At 40.5% G+C, this 14445-nt stretch overlaps 1 protein-coding gene across 2 annotated transcripts in view; it reads left to right on the forward strand.

Moving 5' to 3' along the window:
• The window catches only part of rgs3a (regulator of G protein signaling 3a), a 122629-nt gene that overhangs the window by 26612 nt on the left and 81572 nt on the right, over nucleotides 1-14445 (forward strand). For both annotated transcript variants that reach the window (XM_034709281.1, XM_034709282.1), the window contains exon 5: nucleotides 13395-13529. In XM_034709281.1, coding sequence (XP_034565172.1) covers nucleotides 13395-13529 — 135 coding nt within the window. The remainder of the gene's footprint in view (nucleotides 1-13394; nucleotides 13530-14445) is intronic.

Genomic DNA, 14445 nt, shown 5'->3' on the forward strand with positions numbered 1-14445 from the left:
GAAACCATCACCTGGTTTCCAGCAATGATACAATGTCAATCTCCTCCTCCATCACAGACTGTCACGGTCCGCTCGCCTTCTTTTGTCCTTCCCTTTCTCTCCATCACTGGAGGTCATCTTATAATAGCTCTTGCTCAAAACGGAACAGATCTAACCCAGATTTAAATTAAGTATGTGTGTGTGTATGGGGTGAGATGAAGGAGGGTCGGAAGAATTGTGTCTCAGGAAAGTCAAGTGCGTGTCGTTTGCGTGCGTAAGTGTGTGTGTAAGTGTGTCAGTGACGCAGGAAGAGAGGAAGCAAGAAAGCATTTTTTGGGTAAACGAAAAAACACAGACAGTAAGGAGAGACGCTGCGTGAGATTATTGATCAGCCGAGTGCACCAGGGTCATCAAAGTCATCATGGGGAACTTGTCGGATCGGGTCGGGCCTAAGAAACGGTTCAGCAGGGAGACAAGCTCTCTTCAGCGGCACCTGCTATCTGACTCTGGAGATGTAAGTGTGACTAATGGTAGTCCTGCCTGGGGTATTTTTAAAGCTTCTGAGAGACACAGAGCTTTATTGTTCTTGCTGTGTAGCTTAAAAGAAAGGGAGGCGAGAAACCATATTTTTTTAAAAGTAAAAGATACTTTACAAGCATGGTAAAAGTGGAAGTTATAAAAAGAATGATGTCATTGTTGTTTAATGCTTCTCTTTGTAGCCTAAATCCAGTCTTGAATTAATTATGTCCATAACTGTTTGCGTGAATGAGAGAGTTAGTTTATTACATGTGTGAAATGTAAGAAGTATAAAGCCAACAGTAAGTTATTGTGCTGGTTTAAATAGAACAGCTTGTGACTTTTCATAGAGCAAAATGATGCTGAGCTTATAGAAAGGACTGTTACGTCTTTATTAGTTAAACCGTGCTTTCCCCTAATTGCACTAGCCATTAGTGCCTACTTTGCATACTGCAGTCCACACCAACGACCGTGAAATCTTGAATAATTTAAACCATTTACAAAGCACAGCAGTAACAGTGACCGAAACTACTCGCGTCATCCGAACCCATCTCTCTATCAGAGCTGGTTGTTGGTCAGATGTTGCGAGCAATTACACAACAGAGCCAAGCACGCAAAACCTACTTAGTATCAAGAGTGCAGGTATTGGTTTTGAATTATCTTTTGTGTGCATGGAGCATCCTGGGGAAAGTGTTGATTGAGATGAGAGGAGATAAGAGGGACCGATTGCAGAGAGGCATAAACAAAGTAGGTGAAATCACAGTGTGGCGGCTTGCGTGTAGGCCGCTGAACAGCAAGAGAGCTCTGTGATCGGGCATACAAAGCAGAGTCTTGTGCATACAAATATTCCTTTTTCCTGCAAGAGGTCTGTACCATAAAATGTCTGATTGTCCTCGGTTTAGTACGCAGAGGGTGACGCTCTTGTGACGTTTGTGGACACAGTCGATAATGGTGCCGTTTTGATTTGATTACTACACGCGGAGACACTTTTTTCCATGACCAAAAAAGACATCACAATATCTGTATTGTACATGTTTAAGTGCTTGTTTGCTATATGTGCATACATACACAGAACAGTATGCCTTTTGTACATCTCTGCTTGTATTTTCTTTTTCTTCAGTGCTTTCAGGGGCTTCATTGACCACCTGACAAACATGCTGTGACTTGCAGTCTACAGGCAGGGTGTGAATGATAGGTAGCCGGGGGCTCTTGTCAGCAAAATACCTACTTTATGGCAGTCATCCATAACATGGTCAGAGCAGGACCAATCTCCCAGGGGTGTGATTGAACTGAAATGTACCCTCTTCATTCCAGTTTGTCCACAACTTTAAGTGAACTTCACTTTTCCTCTGATTTAATTTGCTGCCACAGATTGGCAGGAGTGCACTGACAATGGCTATACATCTAAATGTAATCACTTAAAGACCTCCATCTCAGTGATATGATTGCATTGAGATCTACGACCACCAACAACTTATCCAGCATCATTGATTCCAGTGATTAAACCATTCTCCTGAGCTATAGTTTGTGTCCCTGCTGTATGGACTAAAATGGTAAATGGTAATCTGCAACTGAATTATTCACAGACTTTTATGGCAAAGTGTACAGAGTAATTCCGAGTTAATAATTTATCTTCTGCTTCCATTGGTATGTTTGTACCAACAGTGTTTAACTGGGATGTAACTGGGAAAGGTTTTCGTGACCTCTAAATTCATGCGATTATTATGGATATATATATTCATGCAAATCATCAGCGAAGAATCAAAACTGAGTGTTAGAAATACCCAATGTGCCCTGACCTAAATGTTAAAGTCTCACAATGTTGCATTGATGCCTTTGCAGTCAAAGCACGATTAGCACCACCATGCAACCATGCAAAAAAGCCAAACGAATAATGAACTTACTGACCGGGTTATGCTCATGATGTAAGAAGAACACGTAAAACTACTGTTGCTATAAAAAGGCTTTATGAAAAAACTTTCCTGCGTAAAACAGTACAGGACTTCAGAAAATGACCTCCAGGCCCTGTCATGTGCTTATCATCCTCCCCAGTGGCTACACGGAAGGCATCTGGCCAGGATCTCCACTTTATATGCTCTTTTCATGGCAGCTTTGTAGAGGCAAACTACAAAAGAGTCCCAAGCTGGAAAACAGAGAAACAAACCAGAAATAGATGAAAGAGTGCGGAAAAAGCCCCCAAGTTGACAGGAAATTGGATGTTATGCTGTCTGTGTTGAAGGAATATAAAATATACATTTGTCTGTGTGTGGTGCATTTTATTGACAAAGACTTGCTTTATCAGGAGTTACCTGTGAGACCTCATAAAATATAAAGCAGAACCCATAGATAGCGCCACAGGAACAAGTTTAACTTCAAAGTTTCAGCAAGTCTGCACATAAAGTTTCTTAACGTGTCCACCTCCAGTCAGAAGAGAACACTCATGACCAGTTATTGGCCTTTGAACATATAGAGTACCAGGTTTAGGAGTTAATGTTCTGCCCTCATTTAATACAGTCATGAGACAGTCATGCTGGGAGGCTACAGGCCATTACCTCACCCTGACCTAAATGGACCTTCTGATGTAGTCCAGATTAAGTCGTCTTGTGTGATAGTAGGGTATAATACTTGATTGTACTGCTGTACAGACATAACACCAGTTCACCCTCTAGTACTTCATGAGCTTGTACCTACAGGCATAGCATTGTATTGTTTGCTCACATCAAAACACTTAGGCATTTCTTTAGGACAATGTTGGAGTGCTTTTGAACAAGTGTAGCATTGACTGCAATCATGCAACATGTGAGGTGCAACTGCATTGAAGTGATTGAAATGAAAAGTAAAGGACACACTGAGTACGAAGGTTGTGATGCTAAATGACGATGTTGGATTTTTGATAAAGTGAGAATAAGTCCTGAGAGGGATTCTAAAGTCCATACTGCCTTTTTAGCACCCATACACAGAAACATACCTTACTTTACTTGCGTGGGGTGCTACATAAAATGCCTTGGGATCAGCATATTCAGTGGGGTTCATCCTCTGTGTACCAAGAATGTTTCCACGGATGTCATGGTAGTCCATCTAATAGATGTAGATGCCTTATGTTTACCCGTGTGTACTGCTAGAGAAAAGGCCCGAGATCACCTAAGTCAGTAGGATTTATCCTCTGGGTACCATGAATATTTTCATGAACATCACAGTAATTCATCTAGTCATTGTCGGTGCCTTACTTTTATCTGTGCATGTTCTACAGACCACCAAAATTAGTAGGGTTCATCCTCTGGGTGCTATGAATGTTTCAGTAAATTTGATATTACTCAATACAATCAATGTAGATGCCTTTTGGTGGTAAAGAAAAGGCCCTGTGACCAAGACCAAAATCAGTAGGATTCATTCTCTGGGTACCATGAATTTTCCAAAACATCACCGTAATCCATCCATCTACTAACATAGATGGGATATATCTGGCTGAACCAAAATGGTAGACTAGTATCTCCTAAGCAAGCTACTAGCATAGCTTCAATGTGAGTTGAAAAAACATACCAGGATTTTTGAAAATGAGTCTGTTATACAGAACTCATGGAAAAGACTTGAGCTGCTCCCACCTCAAGTGACGATATACCATACCAAAGCCAGTTAACAGCTCGGGCATTATTAGCTTTCCTTACTCTCCACTAAGAGGAAGCCATGAGCTCATTAGATGCATCCGCTACAAAGCCTAATGCTTAGAAGTGAAACCTTATAGCACACTAGAGCAGGATGACGTTTCAGTTTAAAGGTTGTAGGCCAGGGGAAATGGCTTAACGTGTGCTATTCATGAGATCAGCCTTTGACATGATGGCAGGGTGATACTCCTAGTCTCATCTATGTCTAACTTGATGGATACTTATTGTCAGGTCACGATATCTTGTATCAGGCACCAGTAAATGAGCTATGACTAACCGGGCGTGATAAAGCTTAGAGTCTCATTGCAATGATTTCCTATAGGGAATAATCCCTCTTGAGGAAAGGGAAGAAATGAAGACTATAAACTACGTCAAATGAATAATGTAAAGGGCCTTTTGTGTCATTCCTGTGACTGTATCTCTTTTCTAGCAATATTGGAAAAGCAGTTTTAGAGATTTACAACATTACAAGATATCCTTCAGCGTAACTATCACTATCATGATGATGATGATGATGTAACCAAGAGCGGCATTATGTCTTTATTAAGCCCTATTTTACCGCCATTGCCCCATTGCAGATGTGTTCTCATTTCAGGGCACTTATGCATCGTATCAGTATGCACAGTAAAGTGAAAAGATCCATCTTTCTACTCTGTGCTCCTTATAGGTTTACTCTCCTGCTACATACTGTTCTCTGTTTGTTTACAATCTGTCTTTAGAAGTGAGACATATCTGCCTTAAATGTGTGCAGTCTATGGTCCAGAAAGACAGAAATTCAGCCCAAAAGCAGAAAAAAGTGGCTGCAAAAGGTACAAATTAGACAGGGATAGTAGTTATTAAGACAGGCAAAAGTCAGGATGTTGACTTGGAGGATCTCGGTGCCTCTTTAGTGTGATAGATTTGTATCTCATGGTGGCGTTATAATCGCTATTCTTTATCTCTGTGTTTGGGAAACGATGATAAACAATCAGTTCATCCATTCTGAGCTTCTTGTCATAGATTTCAAGATGTTGATTTTCAAAAACAAATGTTTGCATTGTCGGATATCTTACTTCCTATCAGATTTGAGTGTTTGCTATGTTCACTTTCATCCCCAGAGTTAATTAATTAGCTGGATTGATTCCACTCTTATGTCTGTTAGCGAAGAATGAAACTGAAGCCAGCAGCTTAGCTTAACTTGGCAACAGTGTTCTGTTGTTAAAAGACGATTTTTGAGTCTTTAAAGGCCTTTATTCTTTCAGAGGATAGGACAGCAGATAGAGTAGGAAAGATGAAAGAGAGAGAAGTGAATGACATGTGGCAACAGGTTAGATTTAGACCTGGGTGCTCGCCCCAGAGATTAAAGCCATAATACATGTGGCGCGATTGAACTGCTGAGGCATACTGGCGCCCCATGGAAACAAAAGTAGGGGGAAACCACTGTCCAACAAAAGCCCTTTCAGCACCACTGAGACTTGTTAATTCACATGTCACATCTTGTTTATTTGATGCACACAAAGTAAAAGTGACAAGCTGTGTTTATTAGTTATGTGTGTGATATTTCTTGGGTGGGAGCTGTGGCTTCCATAAGTCTCTGTTGTCAGTAACGACTAAACTCAAGCAAGGTTCCTCTCCCGTCCAAAATTAATTCTGTGACATAAATGCCTCAAGTCTGAGCTAAGCTAGTTAGCTGCTAACTGCTTTATATATCAGTTACAGAGTCAGTTTAACCATAGACTGTATAAAATATGGAGTAGTATCCGTGACGTCACCCATCTGTTTCTGAAGCGTTGTTTTGAGGCCGATCGTCGGCGACAGCCATATTGCTGCTGTCGAACAAGTGTGACATAAAGAGGCGGGCTTTATGCCTCCTCGCCAACAGCTACAGTGTTCCCACCTGTCAATCAAGTCACCTGGGCCTCTCATTGGAAGAATCGTAACCTCAATATCTTCGGACTACACTTGTCTTTTGTACCAGGCTGTAAACACGTTTATTTCTGCTGTAAAAATCGTCTTTTTTGAATTGGTGTGTATGTAGTTTCTGGTACTTCCGGAGCAAGCCTCAAGCAGATCCTCAATGAACTGCTGTTTTTAGCACTCCCGCATTGGACTCATATTTTTAGACCGGAGTTTGCCGCTTGAGTATAACCCAACTTCTTGTCTCACTTATCTTCAAAATGCAACGTAATACATATGTGACATTTGCAGTTTGTGATTAAACATCACAATTAGGACATTTCTGCCTAGAAGTGTGAAAAAAATGTACCTTGACGTACTTTAGCTGTGAGTGGCACCATGCTAACTTGTAGTGAAACAGCTAAGGTGAGCTGTGTTGACAGCAGCCCAGTGACACAGTGAAAACTCATCTGCCAGATGGCTCAGGGGGAGGGCTTCAACCAGCAAGCACTTTAATCAATCTGATTAAGGGGAAATGCTGTCTGTATTTTTAGCTACTCCACGGCAAGCCAGTAGCCATTCATTGAATTTTGTTTCATTAGCTCACATGTTTATCTCATGGATGGGGGGGATTACAAACCGGGTGATGAAAAGTTGGAGCCAGAGTAAGGGGGAACAATTAGCTACTCTTGCTAATATGGCTTTTTGGGTAATCACTTGCAACCTGATTCTGCTGCTAAAACTGGCATGTGACAGTTTGTCTCTGAATATGGAGGCTTATTGTTTTAACAGCCACAGTCTGGGCTGCTGACCGGAAGCTTTTAAGGCCAAGAAGCCAAATGACCTTAACATAAAAATCCCTAGTGGCCTGCTTCTGCAGAGTCGGGGAGATTCCATTGAACTCCCTCCAGACTCAAAACAGTCCAAATAGGGCTTTCGTCCCAACACTGCTATGATGATATTTATTCAGTAAGATGGTGATATACAGTTCATATTTTTCTCAAACACGCTGCATGCATCCTAAAGTGAAGTAGCTCTTAAATCAGGTTCAAACTGAGACAGCTGTTCTGTGTAAACGAGTGCAGTGCCAACATTGTAGAAAGCTCCAGCTGGCTCCAGACAATTCCTGCCTCAAACATGTGGTCTGTGACCAGCTGTCAACAGTTTACTCATTTGCTGGCATGACTGATGATTTATTCTGATGTAATACCATGATGTCTGTGATGTGTATCGGTTAGACAGCTTAGCTACAAAAATGTCCAATAATTGCAAAAAAGAATAAATAAAAGTAAGGTCATCATTAGCGGCCCCCTAGCAGAGCATAGTTCACTTTAAAAACACAAAACGGAAATGCTCTTCTGTGCTAATAATAAGAGTGGCCTCTATTCCATTCTACATCTCTCATCATCTGTTGTTTCCACCCTTTCTCTCTTTATGTGCATGATGTCGCTGAGTGGTTTACAGTGCGGTATGCACAGCCTCATATTTACACACCCAGCTTGTGTAAACATGCACTCTTCCTCTCTTTGACAGATTAGGATGTAAGCCATCATGCTGCTTTGAGACCTGAGCCCCACTATGACTCACAGAGCAGGGAGCCCAGCTGGATGTTTCTCTGTTTTTATAAGAGTTGTAAACATATGACTACAGTAAGACTGTATGTAAGCGTTCAAACTGTAATGTGTATGTCCAGATTTTGATCGCCTCATCCAAAACTATTATTCACTCAGGCTGTGAGGATGTGAAACAGACAAATTTGATCTTGATCAGAAATGAGTGCATCACATATCAATTATGACAAAATTCAAAAAGCATTAAGGGCTAATGATTATGCATCATTAGATAAAGTGTTGTTGATATTAGAAGATTGAAGGTTCGTTGTGTCATTTTATGAGTTACTCACTTTAATGTCTCCTGGAGACCATAAATTCAAGTTATGATAATTAGTCAGATGGAGAACTCCATTCACTGAGTAAATTTGAACTCCTTTCATTTCAATCTTTGTACTCCAAGATTAATTGTACTAGGAAACAAGGCAGACACAAATCAAGTCTACAGGCCTGTCTCAGCTTTAAATTGGTTGAACAACAGACGTACATTTGTGGTGATAAGGGATATTATTGAAGCATAGGGTGATAAATTATTTTCATTGCCCTGACACAGGTTGAACTTTTCAGGCCCGGGGCATTGTGTGATTATACATTGAACCGTGCTTGATCTATAAATCTAAATTTCTATCAAAATATGAACATGGTATCAAGGTATCATCAATAAGGAATGTTCCTAAGTGACTTATTTTGTAGTTGCTTATAAAGGTCAATTTAAATGTTGATAGCCAAATGGTCTAAAGGCAAGAATTATCTAATGCATTTAACATGGCTAAACACAGAATCCCAGAATCAGCAGGTAAATCAAACCAAATTGTTTTAATGAGTGTGGCTAACAATAGCAGAGCTAGCACCACCAACCGTAGGTTCTCACATGTCTGCACTGGTTGCAAATTGCATTGCATTGACATCCGTCATCTGTGCTGGTTTATGTCCTGGTGGTGGTATTATCACATTATGTCAGTGACCACTAACTGGAGCAACAGCCATGACTAGTGGCAGGTGACTGGGTTACATCTTAGGCACAACATTTGATACATGACAATACATGGTAATTCTGGCGACCACTAGCAAAGGTGACAATATTTCAATTTTTAGTCGATTAAACACGCACATCTTTAATATTAAACATGTAAACCATAAATATAGGGTGTTAGCATGCTCATATTTGACTATAGAATGAAACAAAAAATATATAGCTGATGTAGATGGGAAGTATTTGCAATTTTTATGGCCATAAACAGAAGCACTAGACAAACCGTACCTGATTGTAGATGGTGGATCTTAATCAAAGTCAATAAGATAAAGATAACCAGGATGTTTCATCGTGGCACCCTTAATGTCTTTGTTGAATTTTCGCCAAATCCATCCATTTAGTGTTTGGTGTTTAATTGAATTAGAAGAAATATATTTATGTCAAGATAAACCCCTTGAGGTGCATCATCTCGGGGTTCCAAACGGACACTCACAGTTGGATTGTGGTTGGCTTTGACTTGTTGGTAGTGGAAATGTCTCAGGAGCATCAGAGTCTTTCCAATTCATCATCTGAGAAACCCGTGACCCCTGCGCAAAATGTCATGACCACCAGTTCAGTTCTTATTAGGAGTGTTTCAGACCAAAGTGATGGACTGACCAGTGTTGCAATAAATAGAGCCCCCATTCCTTTGTAACCACAATCTCACATGTCCTGTAAGCACATCCACAGAAGGTAGACTTTTTGGAACGAAGTGAAAGAAACCCCCCCATGAAGTGACTTGATGAGATTTTCACAGAGAAGCATCATTAGGGTTTGTTATGCAGATGAGTGTTTACTTTTAAGACAGTGTTTTGTGTGTGGGCATGTGTTCAAAGTACTCCGGCATCTGTTCATCTCTTATAAACTGGGATCCAGTCCAAGTGATGGATATCAAAGAACATGAGCATTGATGTATGTCTTCTCTGGAGAAGCCTCTATTTCATCATCCCACTGTGCAGCTGAAAACATTCAAGCTAAATTTAATAAATGTTTTAGCTTTCTAACATGGCTCTCTGTCTTATGTCTTTTATTTCTCAGTTTGAAATGTTCATCTTTATCATTTCTCTCTATTCCCTCTGCCTCTTGCTGTACCTCATACATTTTTGTTTTGTTATTTTACCTCGATACCTTAACATTTCACACTTTTAATTAAACGTGTGTCTTTTACGCGGTAAACTGGATACAAGATGAAAGCAAAACAGTCTTGCGATGGCTCCCAAAAATGTAGGCTTTGAATACCTTTTATTCTCTTTGACGATGACAAGACTTAAACACCAACCCTACAACAGCAGCATCCCCATCTTCAGCATGACATTGAGTTTTATTGAAAGAGACAGATAGTCCATGTGATAGATGCACAGCAGGTCATGCAAAAGCCCATGCAGCCAGGAAACAGGCAAATCAACTATCATCATTATTCAGCCCTGACCAGGGCACAGAGCATCAAAAAAAAAAAAGCCCTGAGGACTATAGTCTGTCTCTGAGGACTTGCACAAAATGGAAAAAATCCTATTTGTGGTCTGACTCGAACCCAAAAATGTCAGGACACAAATGTTTTTCCTGACATCGCCTGAAGCAGAGCAACTGAGGTAGATGGAAGTAATCGAGTTGGAAAGAGGAGAAAATAGAAACTAAACTGTACTTCAGCACAATGGGTTCCTTTCATTTCCTTGTGGCTTAAATGAGAGAAGGGAGGGATTATGGGAACTATTGTGTGGCTGAAAATACCCGAGTGATACAACAGCAAAAGTGGTAGAGAGGAGCTGATGTGCGTGTGTATGAGTGTTCTGGTAGATTGCACTCTTAAAACCATGTGTGTTTTACTGATCTAAAGCCATAACCGATGTATCAGAAAACAGCCATATCAATGTACTAGTGCTGAGCTTTTATTTTAAAAAAAATTGCGTGAGTAGCCACGTGACTTGACCTCATCCAGTCTGCGACATGGACGCAACATGGAGAACTCAGACACCAAACAAACTGAACAACTCGAGCAGCCAATGAAAACTGCTGTCTGTTGTTTGGACACACTTTGGCATAAGTGAAGACGACCAAACAAAGGAAGTCAAAAATAAACAGTTCAAACAACCAAATATAATACCACCAATCTGTTTCAGCACTTGAGGCACAATCACGACACCAAATTTGAACAGTGCATGACTCAAAACAAAGAGACACAGACAAGTGCCCAGCGACAGGTGCTTCCACAAAGAAAAATGTAAAAGTGCTACATGAAATGAAAAATATCCAATTTAAAGTTTTTCTACTTTTTTAGGTGACATGCTTTTAACATCAAAAGTTAAATGTAGTCCTTTTTTATTAGACGTTTTCATTTTAAGTGATGTGTGCTTTGATTTCAATTGTTCAAAAAATTCAACAACTATTAATAGTTAATTCCAGTGTTTCCTTCAAATCTAAAATAGCAAAAAAAATATACTCTTCCATTAGAAAAATTATCCCAACTTTAAAAGTTGAGCATAGTTACAGTACAAACCATGTTAATGAACTATGAGAGAAAAAAACAAAAACAAACCAAATACATTTTTCATTTATTTTAAATAGAGGTTAAAATGTGAAATTAATCACGATTTAGATTTGTGGCCATATTGCCCGTGTGCACCAAATTGTATTATTTTTTTTAGTAGAAGGCATATTTACCAAATTTGGTGTTTCCTCCAAATTCCAACAACTAAATGTTATAAAATGTTGAAACAATACAGTCTTTGAACAAAGTCAGACCCCCATTGATTATTGACTGGAGGCTTCAACTTTCAGCCACGTCAATTTCTAAATGTGGAATCTAGCTCATAGACTAAATATCTCCATGGACAAACATGCATTGTTTAGAAGGGGTCACAAAGATATTACTGACTTTTACAGGATTCCAACCTTCCCTCAAGTCACTTCATGAAACTTTTCTCTCTATTAGAGCCACCCAGGTCAATTTAAGTGCTATTTTTGTGTTGTGCTCGCCCCTAGGAGGGATAACAGCTCAGCCATGAAGGGGTAGACCACACAGCCTCAAAGAGCACGGCCAATGAATTCAGAAGCACATTACATGTAGGAACCATCCATCATCTGTCTGATCGCTCTCTGCATATCAACTTCTGTCTGCCTTTTCACATCATCAGCCCAAAGGCTGAGCAACATGACCTACAGGAAATATGTTTTGTTTATATAAGCCTGACATTACAATACTTGATGCTAAGCATTAGCCAGAGTTTTGTGACAGATTTCGTGACTGGACTCTGGAGAGGTAGAAACTTGTTCTTTGGAGGGAGCAATCACAACCATAGACTGTATACAAAATGGACGTAGTCTGTAAACTTTTTATTATTTTTTTTTAATTTAAAGTGGATTCATCCACTTTTGGAGCCAGCCTCAAGTGGACATTAGAGGAAGTGCAGTTTTTTTGCACTATGGCATCGGCATCAGAGGTTGCCACTTGATGACTCAGTCTTTTGGTCAGATGAAGGTTGTAAAATGCAAAGGCTCTATTGCAGTTTGGTAGATAGTTTCTGGGGTTAGGGGTAATGGTCTGAGGCTGTTTTTTCAGGACATTGCTTTTTTTCTCAAGGTACCTCCTGTTGGACAGAAATACATTTTAGCCAATTTTTGCACTTTAAATTTCATGGCAACAGTTTCAGGAAGGTTTTTTTCTATTAAAGCATGACTGTGCCAACCCTGTGCATATATCCGGGTCCATAAAGACATAGATGGACATTTTACTGCAGAGGAACTGGAATGGCCTGAGCATAGTCCTGACCCCAACACAACTGGACACCAGATCTTCTCATCCAAATCAGTGCTTGACCCTGAATGTGCTCCATCGACTTAAATAGAAACATACTCCCACAGGAATACTCCACACTTCTTGTGAACACCCCTGAAACATAGTGGTTGTCAAGGCTAACATAAACCAGTTTGCTGTTTAAAGAATTATTTTGTTATTTTAGAAGATCTGTCTTTCTTCAAAAGTACTCAGGCAGGATCATGACTGAAAAACAAATGGGGCCATTAAACTATAAAGAGATTCAGTCTGGACATCAACACAGATTCCGGAGAGTTCCCTCGAGGGGTAGCTGTGTCATTTGGAGTGAAAAGCTATCTGACCAAGCCCTTCCGATTCAAAACCACTGCTCGTGGAATATTCTTATGTTCTTCCCAGCGGGCTTTATTGATTTGTTCTCCTGTGGGAGCGCCATCTTGCCATTGGTCACGTACTCATTTTGTCAGCATATCAAATTCTGTGCAAAAGTCAATACTGCCCCATTATCTAATTTCACTAATGCTGGCATTTTTTGCTACCCAGAGGGCTGTGCCACTTTACAGTCTGTGGTGTCAGGAAAACAAAGTTGGGATGACAACGGCAAGTGCAAAGAGGAACGTCTGGGGGGATACAAGCAGTCTGTGACAGCACAGACTGTACTAGTATGGCTGGTGCCAGTATGAATACTTTGTTGATTTTACTCTCCTCAGCACACTATAACTTGCTTGCATGTACCCTCAACAGTTAAAGTCCTCTGCCTGCCTTATTTTTCTTATGTTCTCTGGTACTTTCTTCTGTTATTCTCCAATTCTACACCCATCTGGAGCCCACATCCAAAGATCAGACACTTCTTCTTCTCTGTTCTGACAGGAGATGCCTAATTGCCCACTGTCTTTTTCCTCCACCCCTCTCTCTCCTCTTCCTCTCTCCCCTCTCTCTCTTTCTCTCTCTGTCCCTCTCTCTGTTTCTAGAAGTGTGACTGCCTGCTCAGCCTGGAAGCCTATTCTGCCGACCAGAAGCGCCGCGTGTGTCAGTGCCTGAAGGACAACATTGACAAGCAGCTCCAGCTTCACAGGAGGGAGCCTCCCGGTCCTCATTTTGAACAGGTATGACACATGGACGCACACATCTAGGACTGTTTCCAGTTTCATTTCAGGCAGGAGATGAATCGCTAAACACATGAACACATGGGAATGCATATATTTGTGCATGCCCCCATCACAGCTACCCTGGGAACATCACACACTCCCAAGCGAACACATTCAGTCAGTAGCATATGACACTTTCCTGCAGCTTGCTCACCCGTCTTTAGGATATTACATTGGGTGACTTTAATGCTGCCTCTTATCTGGAGGTTTTTCAATAGTTGCTTCAGTGGAGAGTCAACTCAGGTCATTGTAAACCCTGCTTTGCTATACTCAGTTAGACTAAAAGAGGGAAGTTTCTGAGGAAAAGAAGGCTCCTGCTCCTGAACTACACACATACAAACTACACTGTGTTGACAGCCTTGTTAGTGTAGTAATTGTGTTCATTCACAAAAAAGCACACTCAGTGGGCTAGCTTTCTAGTGATAAAGGGACAGTACTGAGCATTTGTTGATGACAGGAACAGTTTTCCCTAAAAACAAGTGTCATTATACTTCATGCTTTTAGATGAGGATATGTTTCTACTGTTTTTTTTAACACTTGCTGTGGAAAAATATTAACGAACCTTTTTTCATGTTTGTCAGCAATCACCGTAGCTTGCATTCACACTGAGCAGATATGCAGCAACATTAGCATCAATATACAGAGTCCTGTGTCTGTCCCCCTGATGTATGTTAGTACAGCCTTCACTCTGTATTTGGTTTCTACTGACTCCAGAGGGAATTCTCTGTCTCTGAAGCCCAATTCAAGGTTTTGTTCGTTGCATTAATATTTAGAGTGAATAGTCGCTAAATGCTCTACCTCAATGAGAAGCTACAATTTATGATTTTTTCCAAAGTGACGTACATCTGAGAGTAAGTACGACACAAACAAGGAT

Source organism: Notolabrus celidotus, chromosome 19, assembly GCF_009762535.1.
Source record: "Notolabrus celidotus isolate fNotCel1 chromosome 19, fNotCel1.pri, whole genome shotgun sequence".
In the NCBI taxonomy this organism is placed as follows: domain Eukaryota; kingdom Metazoa; phylum Chordata; class Actinopteri; order Labriformes; family Labridae; genus Notolabrus; species Notolabrus celidotus.